Source organism: Haliotis rufescens, unplaced genomic scaffold (genome assembly GCF_023055435.1).
Source record: "Haliotis rufescens isolate VD_foot unplaced genomic scaffold, xgHalRufe1.0.p SCAF_5, whole genome shotgun sequence".
Taxonomy (NCBI): domain Eukaryota; kingdom Metazoa; phylum Mollusca; class Gastropoda; order Lepetellida; family Haliotidae; genus Haliotis; species Haliotis rufescens.
This window is the reverse complement of record NW_025964223.1, coordinates 39,159,389-39,178,786: the sequence shown is the minus strand read 5'-3', so window position 1 is coordinate 39,178,786 and position 19,398 is coordinate 39,159,389. Positions and strand designations below refer to the sequence as shown.

General features: G+C 43.2%; 1 protein-coding gene across 6 annotated transcripts in view; it reads right to left on the bottom strand.

The window, feature by feature from the left end:
- The window catches only part of LOC124123760, a 126,108-nt gene that overhangs the window by 40,377 nt on the left and 66,333 nt on the right, over nucleotides 1-19,398 (bottom strand). For all 6 annotated transcript variants that reach the window (XM_048383962.1, XM_046486929.2, XM_048383964.1 and 3 more), the window contains exons 26-39: nucleotides 18,550-18,754; nucleotides 17,188-17,331; nucleotides 15,106-15,381; nucleotides 14,703-14,824; nucleotides 11,282-11,340; nucleotides 10,743-10,888; nucleotides 8,818-9,078; nucleotides 7,299-7,514; nucleotides 5,717-5,851; nucleotides 4,783-4,884; nucleotides 3,694-3,788; nucleotides 2,066-2,245; nucleotides 1,786-1,854; nucleotides 1,197-1,317 (exon numbers count right to left, since the gene is read on the bottom strand). In XM_048383962.1, the coding sequence (XP_048239919.1) occupies nucleotides 1,197-1,317; nucleotides 1,786-1,854; nucleotides 2,066-2,245; nucleotides 3,694-3,788; nucleotides 4,783-4,884; nucleotides 5,717-5,851; nucleotides 7,299-7,514; nucleotides 8,818-9,078; nucleotides 10,743-10,888; nucleotides 11,282-11,340; nucleotides 14,703-14,824; nucleotides 15,106-15,381; nucleotides 17,188-17,331; nucleotides 18,550-18,754 (2,131 nt within the window). The remainder of the gene's footprint in view (nucleotides 1-1,196; nucleotides 1,318-1,785; nucleotides 1,855-2,065; nucleotides 2,246-3,693; nucleotides 3,789-4,782; nucleotides 4,885-5,716; nucleotides 5,852-7,298; nucleotides 7,515-8,817; nucleotides 9,079-10,742; nucleotides 10,889-11,281; nucleotides 11,341-14,702; nucleotides 14,825-15,105; nucleotides 15,382-17,187; nucleotides 17,332-18,549; nucleotides 18,755-19,398) is intronic.

Sequence of the window (19,398 nt, the reverse complement as noted above, 5' to 3'; positions counted from 1 at the left end):
ATGTAGGGCTGGGACGAGTCCAAATTTACTACCCGGGTACCCGACCCCCAATCACCCGTCCCTACCCAGGTACCTGCTGTAGGTCTCAAGAGTTGGGAACCAAATGTCTGATTGGTAATTGTTTTACCCCAGCCATGGCCAAAACTATTTAGATACATGTATCAAACAATCAGATCATGCATTCACTGAAGTTGATTGAAGCCCTATCTTTACTCAAACATTTATAAGTAAAAAAGAATGTGTGCATCGTCAGAAAGAAATGCGATTATTAGCAGTTTGTAGTGTAACTACTGAGCTGTAGTGAATTTGTGTCATTTAACAATATATCACGTGACTAACCACGGGGCCGGGTAGTTCTGTGGGTACCCGGGTCCTAGTCAGGACCCACCCGACCTGGGTACCCGAGTTACCCGTCCTAGCCCTACTTGCATGTTACAAAATCATTCAAACCAAACTGTCACCAGAGTGGTATAACATTTAACATTTAACAACACAGCATCTGTACAAATTGCAGTAATGAAAGGCTAAATAAAAGATGTACAGGAAGAGAAATATATACTTGCCTACTTTTTCCAAGAATTTGTACAAACATTTTGTGTATTTCTCACTTACTTTCTTAAATTCTTACCAGACTTATGGTTTTTTTTTATTTCTCAGATACTGTAAGTATATGATAAGAAAATTCATTTCCACATACTTCACAAAGTTTACCTACCGGTACTGGTGGTAAACATGGCTAGTTATTATGTTCATGCCAGCAAGACACAATAAGGCACAACCTTAGGTCACATACTGAAACTACTTCATCCTTCATATGACGACATCTGTCAATCAATTACAAACAAGTTCCGATATTGTCCCAAGGTGTGTGTGTGTGTGTGTGTGTGTGTGTGTGTGTGTGTGTGTGTGTGTGTGTGTGTGTGTGTGTGTGTGTGTGTGTGTGTGTGTGTGTGTGTGTGATTGTACTAGTCTGGACTGATGCCATTTTATAGTGCTAGCTCACGGAAATATCATGCCACAGTTTAACATAAATACCCCACTCATGACAAGGCCTGGGATCAAACCTCGGACCTTACGCTCTCCGGGCGGATGCTCTACCACTGGACCACGGAGGCGGTCGGGGTGGTTGGGAGGAGGGAGGCAGGGTGTACAACCCCCTGACCCCTCTCTTGAGCTGTCACTGTTATATATAGTACCTATACTTTTGGTGGTGATGATGGTAAGACTCTCATCATTGCTTGAGGTGTTGGACTTCTGACTGGCCACTTGACCAACATTGTCCAGGGTCTTCAACAAGGATGTGACGCCCTGCTTGTTCTGAAACACACCATGTCATGTTGTGCAATGGGAAACTTGATCAATGCTGCTGCTTCTTCCAAAAAGTTTGGATAAATTTGATATTTGATGCTGTCTCCAATATTCATTTCATGAGACTGCAGCCATAAGGCCTGTGTATCAATATCACCTGACAGGCTATCTTCTGATATTTGTACTTTTGCCTTTTATCAATTTTCAATGACTACATGTATTTACAAACTGATAAAGTTCCACAATAATGTAAAATTGGCTGAATCTGTTAGTATGGTTTGTCTTTTTTCACTCTCAAGATGACAATGGCCATAAATTCAGGAAAATAACATCGATACGTAAAACTGATGGACAATCTGACCCTTTTGAATGAATGCATGATAACTGTTTTGTATTTTACAATGTCGATAAACATTATGTGTTTCAGATTTGTATGTTATTGCATATGATGTTTATCTGGTGTGCAGCAAGCCTCACCTCCTTGTCCAGGTCCTCCCACACAGTCTTGTCGGCCTGTAACATGTTGCTGGCGCTCTCCACCATGTCCTGCAATCACACACACTCAGTCACACCCTCAACAATAAGTTGGATAATATAATGTTCAATTTTAATCATTAAAATATGATTCTACAACAAGAAACTTGTTTGGATTATTACAATATAAAAAACTTGATGTTGCAAATCTTTATCCAATACCAGTTTATATTTGTTTGTTAATAAGATCTTGAAGCATGCTGGTGGCAGAGTGATATGATACCTTGACTAGTTCCTTCTTGACTTCCGTCTGATTCTCCGAAATGCTGACAATTTGGTTGATGATGTTGATGGAGGTGTCCACGTCACCGGCCACCAGCGGGTTGCTTCCTGTCACATCCTTCAGTTGACTCACAACTGCCTCAGTGTCCGTTATCTCCAAGCCCGTCTGTAGGGTGTCCAGCTGCATGGGAGTTAAAACAAATACTGCTGCAGTCTCACATAGTGATCCAAAATACCCCTTTCCCCTCTAGGGAACCAAATACCCCCAACCTCTATGTAAGTAATAACAAAAATATTCCTCCCCAAATTCTAGGTAACCAAATACCCCCCCACCTCAAGGTAACCAAATATACCCCTTTTGGAAAACCTGGTGACCAATACTCACATATTCCTCCCCAAATGCTAGGTAACCAGATATCGCTCCTCTAGGTAACCAAATATCCTCCCTGTAGGTAACCAAACATCCCCCTCTAGGTAACCAAACAATCCCCCCTCTAGGTAACCAAACATCTCCCCTCTAGGTAACCAAACAATCTCCCCTCTAGGTAACCAAACATCTCCCCTCTAGGTAACCAAACAATCCCCCCTCTTGGTAACCAAACATCTCCCCTCTAGGTAACCAAACAATCCCCCCTCTTGGTAACCAAACAATCCCCCCTCTAGGTAACCAAACATCCCCCCTCTAGGTTACCAAACATCCCCCCTCTAGGTAACCAAACATCTCCCTCTTGGGAACCAAACATCTCCCCTCTAGGTAACCAAACAATCCTCCCTCTTGGTAACCAAACATCTCCCCTCTAGGTAACCAAACAATCCCCCTCTTGGTAACCAAACAATCCCCCCTCTAGGTAACCGACACCCCCCCTCTAGGTAACCAAACAATCCCCCCTCTAGGTAACCAAATATCCCCCCTCTAGGTAACCAAACATCCCCCCTCTAGGTAACCAAACATCCCCCCTCTAGGTAACCACACATCCCCACTCTAGGTAACCAAACATCTCCCTCTTGGGAACCAAACATCCCCCCTCTAGGTAACCAAACATCCCCCCTCTAGGTAACCAAACAATCCCCCCTCTTGGGAACCAAACATCCCCCCTCTAGGTAACCAAACATCTCCCCTCTTGGTAACCAAACATCTCCCCTCTAGGTAACCAAACATCCCCCCTCTAGGTAACCAAACATCTCCTCTCTTGGTAACCAAACATCTCCCCTCTAGGTAACCAAACAATCCCCCTCTAGGTAACCAAACATCCCCCCTCTAGGTAACCAAACATCTCCTCTTTAGGTAACCAAACAATCCCTCTCTTGGTAACCAAACATTCCCCCTCTTGGTAACCAAACATCCCCCCTCTAGGTAACCAAACAATCCCCCCCTCTTTGTAACCAAACATCTCCTCTTTAGGTAACCAAACAATCCCTCTCTTGGTAACCAAACATTCCCCCTCTTGGTAACCAAACATCCCCCCTCTAGGTAACCAAACAATCCCCCCTCTTGGTAACCAAACATCTCTCCTCTAGGTAACCAAACAATCACCCCTCTTGGTAACCAAACATCCCCCCTCTAGGTAACCGACACCCCCCCTCTAGGTAACCAAACATCCCCAATCCCGATGCTGCCAGTGTTGCTACCTGCTCCTGGAGTTCCACCAGTGTCCCCAGCCTGCAGTCAGCGTAGTTGGCTCTCTGCCATTGACCAGCACTGCCACACACTCTCTTGACCAAGCCTGTGAACAAGTTACCAACATAGAATTTAAATAATCACCAAAAATAACCAATTACCATAAAGACCTATAAGGCCCTATTATCAAATTTAAATATATAATCAGATGTAAACTGTTGAGGACATGTATGTTTTGCAGGTTCATTGTTTGACATAACATTACAAACAATAACATAACATCCAGGGATGACATCTTCCCAAGGCAAGGGAGTTAACTGACAATAAAAGTCCAGTTTCCACCCTTGCCTAACTAGGCTGAAATTATGGAGTTATATTTTGGCTGGACTAACGAGTCTATGCATTATCCAATCAAAATCGCAAAAGAAAATCGACATCTGGTTCGTAAACTGACGTGCAGATTTTGGTTGATTGCAGGATTTGCAGAGCATGTGTACCGTCAACTTAGTATCAACAATCTTTTCATGTTTTTAAATCAAGGTGTTCGCCCATCTTATTACATATTAGATTTTGATTGTCGATCAAAATGTCTGCACTGGGCGACACCATTTTATTTGAAGCAAATGCAAGTGATATGAGAGGTGGAATCTGATTGGTCAATAGGAGGGACATAGAAGGGACATAACTTGTAATAGCCACTGGTGGCGCTGATGAACGAGCCCAGAAATTCCAGCCTAGTTTGGCAAGGGTGGAAACTGGACCTCTACAGTCAGTTAACTCCCTTGCCTCGGGAAGATGACTGATGACTGCCACCTCATCATGAGCCAGTGAGGATTCCAGGTTACAACTGGTCTCCAGCAACCAGTGCTTGGTTGGTTGCATATAATCTTACACTGACAGCACGGGATGCTGCTCATAATATCCATCACTTGTTTGTCTGATCCCGACTTAATCAATTAGCAGCCTCCGTCACACAGTTGGAAAATTGCTGACTGCTCCGTTAAGCAACAAACAAAATGCCTTGTGTAACAGATCTTTCCACAATCTGCACAGTGATATTAATTCCCAACCAACACAACACATCACGTCACGTCCCTCACCTTGATAGCCGGGAGGACAGTTCATGGTAATGGTCTGACCAACAGGAGAAGGCATCCACACTGTTCCTTGTGAATCACTGGACTGGTTACAGGTTTTCACATCTGTTCATTGAAAACATTTGAATAAAACACAGTTTGACATCGTTCAAGGGACTTAACTTTGGTACAGATACTGAACTAGCTAAAACTTTTACAAACTTGCACTAATTTTCAGAAATGAGCAAATTGTTTACAAACAATTCTGCGTTAGCTCTCTTATTAATTAATTTAATGCTTAAATATTTGGGAATAAATGTGTACACATCTAAAACTAACTTTGTGAAATGTAAATAGTTTCAAGGAAATGGGTATCCTCAACAAGACAGCCAATCTCATTCAAATCGGATCTTTTAGTCTGACACGATAACTCTCTGCACGAATATCTGAATATACTTCCATAGGACATCACGTCAGGTGAACTTTCAAATCAGCCAATCAACTTCTAAATTCTCAGGAGGAATGAGCAAAACGTTTTGACCAGCATATCTGATTTCTGTATCTTGAAAAAATCTTAAAATGACAAGTTCTGAATGTAAATAATTAAGGTCGGGACATAATATGAGTGTGAATATTTCATACACCTGTCATCACTCAGCATCATGGCACTTACAACAAAATTGGAGTTCCAGCAAAAGAATGTTTGTTTTCTGTGTTGGTTCTCTGTTGTATCCGCAACGTGGTAGAGAAATGAAGATGAATTGCTAAAGAAGGCTAACATCTGGTACAAGAACCAATGGATAATCTATTTAGATTGGGTGGTTCACTCTGAGCGTCATTATTCTTAAATCAGAGTAAAAGATCTTTATGAGAATGCAAGCTAGCACCCCATGAATACACCAGGCAGACTGGTATATTTAATACACCCTGTGAAGGTAAAACAGCTGAATCTACCAACCACTCTTAATGATCCTAATGGTGGCCGTGGGGCTGGTGGTGCTGCCGCCGGTGTTCATCACTTGGCAGGAGAAGGCGCTGTTGGACAGGGCACTTTGGATCTTCAGTGTTTGCTTTGTAGGCGAAACGTCCACCACTGGAAATAACAGGCATACATTATAATTATAATTATTCTATGCAAATTATTTCATTGCAACAAACATGATTTTTTGTTTGTTGTTTAATGCTGCACTCAGCAACATTCCTGCCGTATGACGATGTTCTGTAAATACTTGAGTTTGGACCAGTCAGCGAGCCTGACCACGCAATCCCGTTAGTCGCCTTTTATGTCAAGCATGGGTTGCTGAAGACTTATTCTAACCTGGATCTTTATGGGTGCAACAAATATGAAAACACAGATACTCAGTACATAATACTTTCATTGAAGGTTCAAGGTCCTCTTCACGGATATACTTCTTTGAAACTCATTGGTCATTGTGTTTTTTTTTTAAAGAATTGACAAATATTTGTATGCTTGTCTTTAATTTTATAGGCCAAAATAAATGCTTATCAAATGATTATTTTATACGAGATATTTGTACATACAACAGACTCTCAATGGACAAAGTTATTGAGGACCAAGGGAACTCCGGGCACATGGACACATGGAGTGAGATGGGTCTCCATTACAGTGGGCCAGTGTTATGAGGGAGGAACCCCAGAAGTGATGAGGGTCATTGAAGTTGACCACTTAGGTGAAACCCATCAGCAGAAGTCTGGCACTTACAAAATGAGGAACATTATTGGGATGAAAGTGGAGGTCAAACACATGACCAACAGATCCTTCCCACTAAGGGAGGCAACTCTGCAGTGTTTGAAATAAGCACCTGCCCGTGTGCCATGGCAGGTAGATCAGAACGACCTTTCATCCAACTAAACAGAGCGTCGACTACCAGATTATGAAAGTGACAGTCAGAATGTGATTTCTCCCTCGAAATGCATAACACGGGGTATTCTGAACGATACTTACGGGTTTAACGACTGAATCCATTCAATCTAGACCATCTATTAGCCATTCCAGAATGTTCTTTTGTTCAGGTTTCAAAATTGTAATCGAGAATTTGTCAAAATATGTTTCAAGGTGTAGTCGCCAATTTGAAATTGATGCCGTAAAGCACGAAAAAGCTCCCTTCTGATTGGTCAATCCATTGGTTGGTCAAAGTTTGCGCAAGGTTGGTCTGACGTGACCCGTAATGGGATGTCCTTTGTTTAGGGGTAGCGAGAACTCACATCTGATTTTAATGAGATTGTTTTTATTTCAAACACTGCAGGGGGCGGTCGGGTAGCCTAGTGGTTAAAGCGTTTGCTCGTCACGCCGAAGACCCAGGTTCGATTCCCGACATGGGTACAATGTGTGAAGCCCATTTCTGGTGTCCCCCCCCCCGTGATATTGCTGGAATATTGCTAAAAGCGGCGTAAAACCATACTCACTCACTCACTCAAACACTGCAAGTCTGTTCAGGATATTGCAGTTTCGGAAACCTCTGCATCAGAATTTCTAATGGAATATAAGCAATGATGGGGAGTGTTATTGTCGTGGTTACCTGGTGGGTTGGAGATGAGTTCGTTATCTCTGTACCAGGTGAACACCACAGCATCCACTTGCCCAGACAGCATGGAACAGTTGAGCTCAACCGCATCCCGGGCTTTCACAAAGTTGGTCAGAGGTTGAAGGGCAACTACAGGTTTTTGTAAAACTAACACAGGTAATGAACGATGCTCCAGAATGTCATCAGATGCCAGCTCACACTTGTATGTGCCTGTGAAAAAAAATGCAGTTCATGAGTATGTGAGTTCATGCGTGAGTTTATGTGTGAGTGAGTTCATGTGCGAGTTTATGTGTGAGTGAGTTCATGCGTGAGTTCCTGGTGATTTCTGTCGAGACTCTTGTCTGCCAGAACATTTCCTGCTATATACTACTCCACATATATTTCCACGTTACACAAAACTGATTCTCATAATATTTTGTTTCTGGCCTCTCACAGTAACTGAAGTCTGAATTAAATACAGGAAGCCATTGCTTCTGCTGTTGTTATTGCACTACATGCAGTCGGTTTTAAGTTGGAAGAAATTCCACGAGTTATCGTACTAATCACAACATGCTGAGATGATTTTTAAATGGAACAATGCAGCTTAAGTTTCTGGTTGCTGTGATTTGTATACAGTATGTTTTTGCAGCCAGATACAATGTATCATGAAGGTAATTGTTTGACAAATACACACATGTGTATCGTGGATGGGAATTAAATCTTCATGAATGTTTGGAAGCTAAGGGTTACTCGTTGCTGTGTCCAGGCTGGCTGTACATCTAGAAGTGTTACATCAAGGAATCACTGTGTATGATTATCCCTATCAAAAATGAGGAGTATATCTACTTTATAACCGCTGGATTTCAACAGTGAACAACTATATTTGTCTTTCTTTGTCTTTATCTATGTATATAGATTATGACTGTATTTGCACTAATAAATCATGATATTCCCAATCTCATTAAAATGAGTTTTTTCAAATCATGCAACCTCGAAAACGCTGACACGGGGTATTCCGAACGACAGTTACGGCCCGTATGACTGATTCCGTCAAAATTATCGTCTATCTCTCGTTTGCGTGGGCTAAACATTTGAAAGGAGGAGGCGTTGCACAGTATGTGGGAAGCTTTGTCATGCAATCGCAATGATATATGGGACATTCCGGAATGTCCTTTTGTTCAGTTTTCAAAATTTTAATCGAGAACTGTGTCAACATATTTTTCAAGCGTAGTCTGAAATGGAAGTCCCCAGGTTGAAATGAGTGCCGTAAAGCTTGAGAAAGCTGCTTTCTTATTGGCTGATGTCGACTTCTTGTCAGTCGTTTCAGTGGGAGGTCAAGGTTTGCGAAAGGTCGTTCTGACATGACCTGTAAAGGGATGTCCTCAGATCTTTGTTTAGCAGCATCGAGTACTTAGATCTGATTTTAGTGAGATTGTGATATTCAGAAAAACAATGACAATTCCCGTAGTCCACAGCTTCAACTTGTAATGCAAATTCTCACAAAGTAAATGCAAGTGTTCAGTTCAGTACATACCATTATCTTGTATTCCAACAGAGACAATATCAAGCTTAGCGACATATCCGAACACATCCGTATTCAGTTTGGTGATATTGGTTGTGTATTTGCCGGAGGATGTAGCAGATATGGCCTTGTCATTCAGTGTCCATCTGACTGAGGGGGTGAGACTAGCTCCCACCAGTCTGAACACACACTTTACAGATGCATTCCCATCCTCGCTCACAGCGGTCGTGACGCCCGAACCAAGGGTCATGGAGTTTATAACTGCATACTTGTCTGAAATTGTGAAAGGCAAATAAAATTAAAATGCCATACATTCACAAAAGACCTTTTTTTTTTTCAACAGGTTTTCCTGGTACACAGCCAAAAGATTAAAATTGAAAATGCTGTCATGGTTGACTTTCCTATCAAGAAAGCTCTTGAAATATATGTTAAAACAAAAACATAAAAGTACATTATAAATCAAAAACGGCAATTATTATTTTTTTCCTTGGAGTTTGCCAAATTTAGGGGACTCTCATTCATAAAATGAAGAGAACAAATTTATCGCCCCGTGCATGCGATCTCTTGAGCCCCAGTATCTTCAGCAACACATATACAAGCTACATGCTAATGTATATTGCTTACACTGACAATATATAGAATACTAAACAAACTCCCGTGTAATACTAATTTTATGAAACAAGTGAATAGTTCTAGTATCAGATGAGCGAAATATATTTGCTAATACATGGGAGCGAGTTTAGTATTTTATTTATTACTTGCCATTTATAATGTTTTTTAAAACTTTCACTGTCATGTGAGTATAGACAGGCATTAATGTGATCCACAGCTTACTCCATATGAGTTTAACAGAACAATACCTCAAACACGTCAAAAGTTGATACTTATAAAATAATATACAACAGCCCACCTTTAGAATTCAGGGGTCCGTTCCATGAAGCTATCATAGCGCTAAAGTTATCATAACTCCCATACTTTAACACAGACTTACGAGTGTCAATGTGCTACAATACGATCGCCTTGTGGAATGGGGCCTGCACCACAAAGTTTATAATCACGTCACAATACCCTATGCCATAATTTGTGGAATTTTGTTGCAAGATCCACATGCAAAGTCGTTGAAAAAGCGGAGGGATTTTGAGAATATTTGTTCATGAAACTTGTTCCTGCAGTACATAAGCATGCGCTTTGGTATTACACAATAATACAGGTGTATGTTTATTGAACGGTGATCTCATCATGGGCAAGTAATAAATTGTTGTTGACCATCCTTCGGTCGTTGAAGTCAGTGTTACCCCCGAGGGGCTACAGCTTTCACAGAACACTACTTGGTTGACAAGAAAACAATCACTAGTGTGTTACAAAACATAAATCCTAGAAACAGAAACAATCATCCTCAAATATATAGTTTCCACAGAGGAGTACAGGTAGTGTTCATGGCATATCAAAGACATGATAGTGAGTGAATGTAGTTTTATGTTACACCACGGTCGCATCTCGGCTGCATCTCTACAGCTTGAACCTAATCAAACCAGCAACAAACTGGTTAAAGCACCACCTTGTTAATGTGGAACAAATTTCACAGCAACAAACTGGTTAAAGCACCACCTTGTTAATGTGGAACAAATTTCACAGCAACAAACTGGTTAAAGCACCACCTTGTTAATGTGGAACAAATTTCACAGCAACAAACTGGTTAAAGCACCACCTTGTTAATGTGGAACAAATTTCACAGCAACAAACTGGTTAAAGCACCACCTTGTTAATGTGGAACAAATTTCACAGCAACAAACTGGTTAAAGCACCACCTTGTTAATGTGGAACAAATTTCACAGCAACAAACTGGTTAAAGCACCACCTTGTTAATGTGGAACAAATTTCACAGCAACAAACTGGTTAAAGCACCACCTTGTTAATGTGGAACAAATTTCACTAACCTCTATTCTTCACATCTGCAGAGCCCCCATCGACATGAGGGCCAAGTGTCCCGGAGTAGACAACGGCCTGGAATACACTTTTAGCCTGTGTGATGCTCCCAGACTGGTTGACGGCCACAAGAGCATCCACCATAACACTCCCAGAGCTGCATGCACAAATCACCCATTTCATTCATAACTACAAAGTTGCCATTCATATATTGTAGCATTAAAAACATCACTAAATATTGTGTCTACATGAGTAGACATGGCTTTTGGGGAAACAGAGGGTGCACTTGTCAATATCATGCAACATGCAAATGCTTGTTCACTTTCATTGAAAACATGTCACCAAATCATACCGTTATGTGTTTTTTATACTCTTACACATGTTCTACCCACTCTGCAAAAGTAGCATCCATTCAAGAAGTGGGGCATGTGTCTGTGCATGCCGCCCTTTGAATCCACATATGACTTTATACATTGTTAACTGTACAATATTGTTGATGAAATATGATATAGTTTTGAGTTATAGTAAGTGGAACACTTTGCCAATGTACCTCAGACCAATAACTGTCACTGCATGCAATCCATCAACAGCCTTGAGTCCCTCCTTCAACTGTAACAGAAGAACAGAAGCTGTGTATCACCTACTGTGTGTGTGTGTGTGTGTGTTGAGGTGGTGTATGTGTGTGTTGAGGTGGTGTGTGTGTTGTGGTGTGTGTGTGCATTGAGGTGGTGTATGTGTGTGTTGAGGTGGTGTGTGTGTGTGTTGAGGTGGTGTGTGTGTGTGTTGAGGTGGTGTGTGTGTGTGCATTGTGGTGGTGTGTGTTGAGATGTAGCGTGTGTGTGTTGAGGTGGTGTGTGTGTGTGTTGAGGTGGTGTGTGTTGAGATGTAGCATGTGTGTGTTGAGGTGGTGTGTATGTGTGCATTGAGGTGGTGTGTGTTGAGATGTAGCGTGTGTGTGTTGAGGTGGTATGTGTGTGTGCATTGAGGTGGTGTGTGTTGAGATATAGCGTGTGTGTGTTGAGGTGGTATGTGTGTGTGCATGGAGGTGGTGTGTGTTTAGGTGGTGTGTGTGTGTGTGTGTTGAGTCGGTGTGTGTGTGTGTTGAGGTGGTGTGTGTGTGTGTTGAGGTGGTGTGTGTGTGTGCATTGTGGTGGTGTGTGTTGAGATGTAGCGGGTGTGTGTTGAGGTGGTGTGTGTTGAGATGTAGCATGTGTGTGTTGAGGTGGTGTGTATGTGTGCATTGAGGTGGTGTGTGTTTAGGTGGTGTGTGTGTGTGTGTGTGTGTGTGTTGAGGTGGTGTGTGTTTAGGTGGTGTGTGTGTGTGTGTGTGTTGAGGTGGTGTGTGTTGAGGTGGTGTGTGTTGAGATGTAGCGTGTGTGTGTTGAGGTGGTATGTGTGTGTGCATGGAGGTGGTGTGTGTTTAGGTGGTGTGTGTGTGTGTGTGTTGAGGTGGTGTGTGTTTAGGTGGTGTGTGTGTGTGTGTTGAGGAGGTGTGTGTTTAGGTGGTGTGTGTGTGTGCATTGAGGTGGTGTGTGTTGAGATGTAGCATGTGTGTGTTGAGGTGGTGTGTGTTGAGGTGGTGTGTGTGTGTGTGTTGAGGTGGTGTGTGTTGAGGTGGTGTGTGTGTGTGCATTGAGGTGGTGTGTGTTGAGACGTAGCGGGTGTGTGTTGAGGTGGTGTGTGTTGAGGTGGTGTGTGTTAACGTGCTGTGTGTGTGTGTTGAGGTGGTGTGTGTGTGTGTGTGTGTTGAGGTGGTGTGTGTTGAGGTGGTGTGTGTGTGTGCATTGAGGTGGTGTGTGTTGAGATGTAGCGTGTGTGTGTTGAGGTGGTATGTGTGTGTGCATTGAGGTGGTGTGTGTTGAGAGGTAGCGTGTGTGTGTTGAGGTGGTATGTGTGTGTGCATGGAGGTGGTGTGTGTTTAGGTGGTGTGTGTGTGTGTGTGTTGAGGTGGTGTGTGTTTAGGTGGTGTGTGTGTGTGTGTTGAGGAGGTGTGTGTTTAGGTGGTGTGTGTGTGTGCATTGAGGTGGTGTGTGTTGAGATGTAGCATGTGTGTGTTGAGGTGGTGTGTATGTGTGCATTGAGGTGGTGTGTGTTTAGGTGGTGTGTGTGTGTGTGTGTGTGTGTTGAGGTGGTGTGTGTTTAGGTGGTGTGTGTGTGTGTGTGTGTTGAGGTGGTGTGTGTTGAGGTGGTGTGTGTTGAGATGTAGCGTGTGTGTGTTGAGGTGGTATGTGTGTGTGCATGGAGGTGGTGTGTGTTTAGGTGGTGTGTGTGTGTGTGTGTTGAGGTGGTGTGTGTTTAGGTGGTGTGTGTGTGTGTGTTGAGGAGGTGTGTGTTTAGGTGGTGTGTGTGTGTGCATTGAGGTGGTGTGTGTTGAGATGTAGCATGTGTGTGTTGAGGTGGTGTGTGTTGAGGTGGTGTGTGTGTGTGTGTTGAGGTGGTGTGTGTTGAGGTGGTGTGTGTGTGTGCATTGAGGTGGTGTGTGTTGAGACGTAGCGGGTGTGTGTTGAGGTGGTGTGTGTTGAGGTGGTGTGTGTTAACGTGCTGTGTGTGTGTGTTGAGGTGGTGTGTGTGTGTGTGTGTGTTGAGGTGGTGTGTGTTGAGGTGGTGTGTGTGTGTGCATTGAGGTGGTGTGTGTTGAGATGTAGCGTGTGTGTGTTGAGGTGGTATGTGTGTGTGCATTGAGGTGGTGTGTGTTGAGAGGTAGCGTGTGTGTGTTGAGGTGGTATGTGTGTGTGCATGGAGGTGGTGTGTGTTTAGGTGGTGTGTGTGTGTGTGTGTTGAGGTGGTGTGTGTTTAGGTGGTGTGTGTGTGTGTGTTGAGGAGGTGTGTGTTTAGGTGGTGTGTGTGTGTGCATTGAGGTGGTGTGTGTTGAGATGTAGCATGTGTGTGTTGAGGTGGTGTGTGTTGAGGTGGTGTGTGTGTGTGTGTGTGTTGAGGTGGTGTGTGTTGAGGTGGTGTGTGTGTGTGCATTGAGGTGGTGTGTGTTGAGATGTAGCGGGTGTGTGTTGAGGTGGTGTGTGTTAACGTGCTGTGTGTGTGTGTTGAGGTGGTGTGTGTTGAGGTGGTGTGTGTGTGTGTGTGTGTTGAGGTGGTGTGTGTGTGTGCATTGAGGTGGTGTGTGTTGAGATGTAGCGGGTGTGTGTTGAGGTGGTGTGTGTGTGTGCATTGAGGTGGTGTGTGTTGAGAGGTAGCGTGTGTGTGTTGAGGTGGTGTGTGTGTGCATTGAGGTGGTGTATGTTGAGATGTAGTGTGCGTGTGTTGAGGTGGTGTGTGTTGAGGTGGTGTGTGTGCATTGAGGTGGTGTGTGTTGAGAGGTAGCATGTGTGTGTTGAGGTGGTGTGTGTGTGTGCATTGAGGTGGTGTGTGTTGAAGTGGTGTGTGTTGAGGTGGTTTGTGTGTGTGTTGAGATGGTGTGTGTTGAGGTGGTGTGTGTGTCTGCATTGAGGTGGTGTGTGTTGAGATGTAGTGTGTGTGTGTTGAGGTGGTGTGTGTGTGTGCATTGAGGTGGTGTGTGTTGAGATGTAGCGTGTGTGTGTTGACGTGCTGTGTGTGTGTGTTGAGGTGGTGTGTGTTGAGGTGGTGTTTGTGTGTGTGTGTTGAGGTGGTGTGTGTTGAGATGTAGCGTGTGTGTGTTGAGGTGGTGTGTGTTGAGATGTAGCGTGTGTGTGTTGACGTGCTGTGTGTGTGTGTTGAGGTGGTGTGTGTGTGTGTGTGTTGACGTGCTGTGTGTGTGTGTTGAGGTGGTGTGTGTTGAGGTGGTGTTTGTGTGTGTGTGTTGAGGTGGTGTGTGTTGAGATGTAGCGTGTGTGTGTTGAGGTGGTGTGTGTGTGCATTGAGGTGGTGTGTGTTGAGGTGGTGCTTGTGTGTGTGTTGAGGTGGTGTGTGTTGAGATGTAGCATGTGTGTGTTGAGGTGGTGTGAGTGTGTGCATTGAGGTGGTGTGTGTTGAGTGTAACTGAGGATCATGCTTACGCTGGCTTCAGCTGTTATTGCATAGTTCCTGAAGACCATGGAGTTAGGGTCGTTATAGCCAGCGGTCCACTGTGTGTTCTTGTCCTTGTACCTCACGATTATCTTACTCAGCACAGGAATATCTGTCACAATAACAAACAAGGTTTCATTACCTGGTTCTATAAATTTTATATTTCCTACACCATCAGGTTGCAACTGGTGGCAAAAATAATACTTATATGTACCAGGTTGTTGAGTTGACCGCCTTAATGATGAAGATGAGCTTTCCAAACTTGAATTTTAAGATCCATGATCACAAAAAGGATATTGAACTTTATTAAAAAATTTATTGAATGAATGAAATAACTTAAAAGTCTTCATTGACTCCATAGGTTCTACATTACACGTAATGATATAATCTCACCTTTCGTTTTGGTTGTCAATGTGTTTGATCTGGCTGTGCCAAATATTGTGACAGCCTTGACAGCAATGACATGAGTTGTGCCAGGTGCAAGACCAGTCAGGACTGTCCCCTGCAGGTCACCCTGTAGCTTCATGGGAACGCCCTGCTTGTCCCCACCCTGGAACTCCACAATGAAGTGAGTGACAATCTGGGCGTAGTCGGCTCGCTTAAAGCTCCACTGAATCTGGATGGACGTGGTTGTAATGTTTACAAGCTCAACAGTGAAATCCTGTGTCACTGAAAGCACAAGTGGAAGAATATGTCAGAAAAAAGTCCTATTTCAAAACATATTTGAAACTCCAATACCGTTCAAGTGGCATCTGGAAGTCGAAGTACGCCATGTGTATCGTAAAGTGAGTGCATGGGTTCTTAAACCATTGCAGCATTATTCAGTATAGCTGTATGAAAGAGGATTTTGCCGTTATGCAATAGAGGACTTGTGACATTATCAGGACAGAAAGGAACTGAGTGGGAGGTGGAGACATACCCGTTTGTTCTGACAAGTGTATCTATGTAACCCAATCAAGTTCTAACACAAGCCCTCTATCTGTCTTAGGGCACAGAAACATGCTCAAGTTCCACAGAATGCATATCAGCATAAATCGTGAAAAGCTAAGCAAATGTCACTTCACTTCCAATGTCCCATGAACCCACGGCCCCGAAAACGTAACAGGCTGATTTTGTTTCATGGCACAGTGTGACTGATGTTCCTGAAGACTCTGAAGCCACCCAATCCACATTAAGACAGTCTTCCAAGAAGCATGTAGTACTGGAGATCAACTGTACCATGGTATACCCATTGGGGACCAGTAGAGGGGACTTGGGAACAGCATGGGGTACTGGAGATCAACTATACCATGGTATATCTACTGGGGACCAGTAGAGGGGACTTGGGAACAGCATGGGGTACTGGAGATCAACTATACCATGGTATACCCATTGGGGACCAGTAGAGGGGACTTGGGAACAGCATGGGGTACTGGAGATCAACTATACCATGGTATACCCATTGGGGACCAGTAGAGGGGACTTGGGAACAGCATGGGGTACTGGAGATCAACTATACCATGGTATATCTACTGGGGACCAGTAGAGGGGACTTGGGAACAGCATGGGGTACTGGAGATCAACTATACCATGGTATACCCATTGGGGACCAGTAGAGGGGACTTGGGAACAGCATGGGGTACTGGAGATCAACTATACCATGGTATACCCATTGGGGACCAGTAGAGGGGACTTGGGAACAGCATGGGGTACTGGAGATCAACTATACCATGGTATATCTACTGGGGACCAGTAGAGGGGACTTGGGAACAGCATGGGGTACTGGAGATCAACTATACCATGGTATATCTACTGGGGACCAGTAGAGGGGACTTGGGAACAGCATGGGGTACTGGAGATCAACTATACCATGGTATATCTACTGGGGACCAGTAGAGGGGACTTGGGAACAGCATGAGGTACTGGAGATCAACTATACCATGGTATATCTACTGGGGACCAGAAGAGGGGACTGGGGAACAGCATGGGGTACTGGAGATCAACTATACCATGGTATATCTACTGGGGACCAGTAGAGGGAACTGGGGAACAGCATGGGGTACTGGAGATCAACTATACCATGGTATATCATTATAATATCTACTGGGGACCAGTAGAGGGGACTGGGGAACAGCATGGGGTACTGGAGAACAGACCATTCTTAATGAAATGTAAGAAATGTTTTATTTGGTACAACACTTTCTTAGAAAAGTACAGATTCTGGTACCTTTTTGGGTAGAGTCCAATCCAGAGTAAAGCACCTTATCACCAGCAGATTAGTCAGCGATCTAACCCACTCAGCCACCGAGGCTTCCACAAAATGAAAGTCTGACAACTGGTAGTCTAGATTATGTATTTTGTGTACCCCTCTGACAAGTTATACTAGAATCTGTACTTTTAATTTATTAAGAGTGTTATCCCAAATATGACATTTGTTACATTTGACAACTTTCTAAATGGCATCTTGTGTTCATAATTTATGAAATATAAACGTACATGTAACACTAATAACGACTGTGACTTGTTGGTTGCTGGGTCCGTCTGTGATTCCTATCCTCAGGGCGTAGGTGGACGTGGTGAGAGACAGGGACTGCTTCACCGTGATCCTCCCGTCAGAGTCCAGGGCAAAGTAGTCTGAAGCTAGACACGTGTGTGACAACTGAGCCGTCTCATTCAATGGTCTTCATGTAAGAGTGAGTAGAAGAGGAAGTGAGAATTGTTTTACATCCCAGATAGTGAGACTGTAGCTAATTATCACCATCGCCACATGGACCAGAAAAAGCAGTGGTTGATAGCATGAACACATACTGTTTAGGTATGATGACACCATCAGACAGGGCACAATTATAACCAACCGTTTATCATTTAAACATGTCAAATCCAATATGACAAGCGTAGGGTATTAGGGATTCATTTAAGCATTAATAATTTCTAGGGTGTCTTTACAGAAAAAGCCTCTGAAGCAAAAAACATCACCATAATGCATCACTATTTGAAAATATAATAAATATAGTTACAGATTTTGGAAGATTTTAAATCAAACTGAAATTCTTTGCTTCTTAATCTTCCCAAGGCAAGGGAGTTAACTCACTGTAAAAGCCCAGTTTCCACCCTTGCCGAACTAGGCTGGGATTATGGAGTTATAATTTGGCTGGACAAACGAGTATTTGCATTGTTCATTCAAAATTGTATAACAAAATCAACATCCGGTTTGAAACTGATGTGAAGATTTCAATTGATTGCAGGATTTGCAAAGCATGTGTACCACCAACTCAGTGTCAACAGGTATTTTCAAAATCTTTTCATGTTTTCAATTAAGGTGCTCATGTGATAAGATGCACTTTGTGAAGGAAGACCCATTTTATTACAATTTAGATTTTAATTATCGATCAGATTGTCTTTAAAATGTGCCACCATTTTGTTTGAAGCAAATGCAAATGATATGAGAGTTGGCATCTGATTGTTCTATAGGAGGGACAGAGAAGGGACATAACTCGTAATAGCCACTGGTTGCGCTACGATCAAGCACAGAAATTCCAGGAAAGTTTGGCAAGGGTGGAAACTGGACTTTTATGGTCAGTCCACTCCCTGTCTAGGGAAGATGCTTCGTTTTAGGGGATCCTTTCTTATGAGTATTTGTTCATCGGTAATGTGTATTCAAAGGTGATAGAGGGACATACCATGTACAAAACTGTGAAGTATTGATGATGGTATTTGTTTTGTGAACGTCATTTACTGGTTTTATTCAGGTATGCACATTTCTGGAGGAACCACATCTACATTATTTGGTATTTCAATACTCCCCAGGAAGTTGAGAATGGAATAAGTATCTTATGTACTTTGGTGCTCATAAGCTACCTTGCATGGTATAGCTGACTTGGTTCAATGTTGGCCTGAAGTTGGCGTCAGTGCAAACCACCTGGTAGATCTCATCACCAACAGGAATGCTGAGGTCCACTTTCAGCTGGTTTGGTACGGAATCACAGTTAGGTAAAAGGTTGACCTCTTGGATGATGACCTTTATACCAACTGTCGACTTCAAGAGAGACAAGTCATCGGTTGCCTGGATACACACAAACATTTTAAGATGAACAGGCATTTTCTATAATGAATGAAAGACAAATGATGAAGAATTTGGATAATTTTAATATCAAAGTGTACTTGTAGTTGATCATTGATTAATTTTCAGAATGTTTTTCTCCTAACTGTTTCAACATGACATGGTGAGGTGAGATGAGGCCAAATGTGGTTAAACTTTGCGTTCAAGATTATTGCACTTATATAGCGTTGTGCATGCATGTGTGTGTGTGTCTGCTTGTACTAGTCAAGACTAATGCTGATTTTATAGCGCTTGCCCACTGAGATACCATGCCGCAGTTTAACATGAATACCCGACTCAGACACAGTATACTGACTCCGAGCTGACCAGTCCTTTAGTCCCTAAATGCTGAGCGCCAGGCAGGGTGACAACAAGTACCATCTGAGGATCGAACCCATGACCTTCTGCTCTCCGGGCATGCAACTATGTAACCAATACCTCCAGACAGTGTAAGACTACGTAACCAATACCTCCAGACAGTGATCCACTATGTAACCAGTACCTGCACGGTCAGTGTAAGACTATGTAACCAGTACCTGCACTGTCAGTGTAAGACTATGTAACTAGTACCTGCACGGTCAGTGTAAGACTATGTAACCAGTACCTGC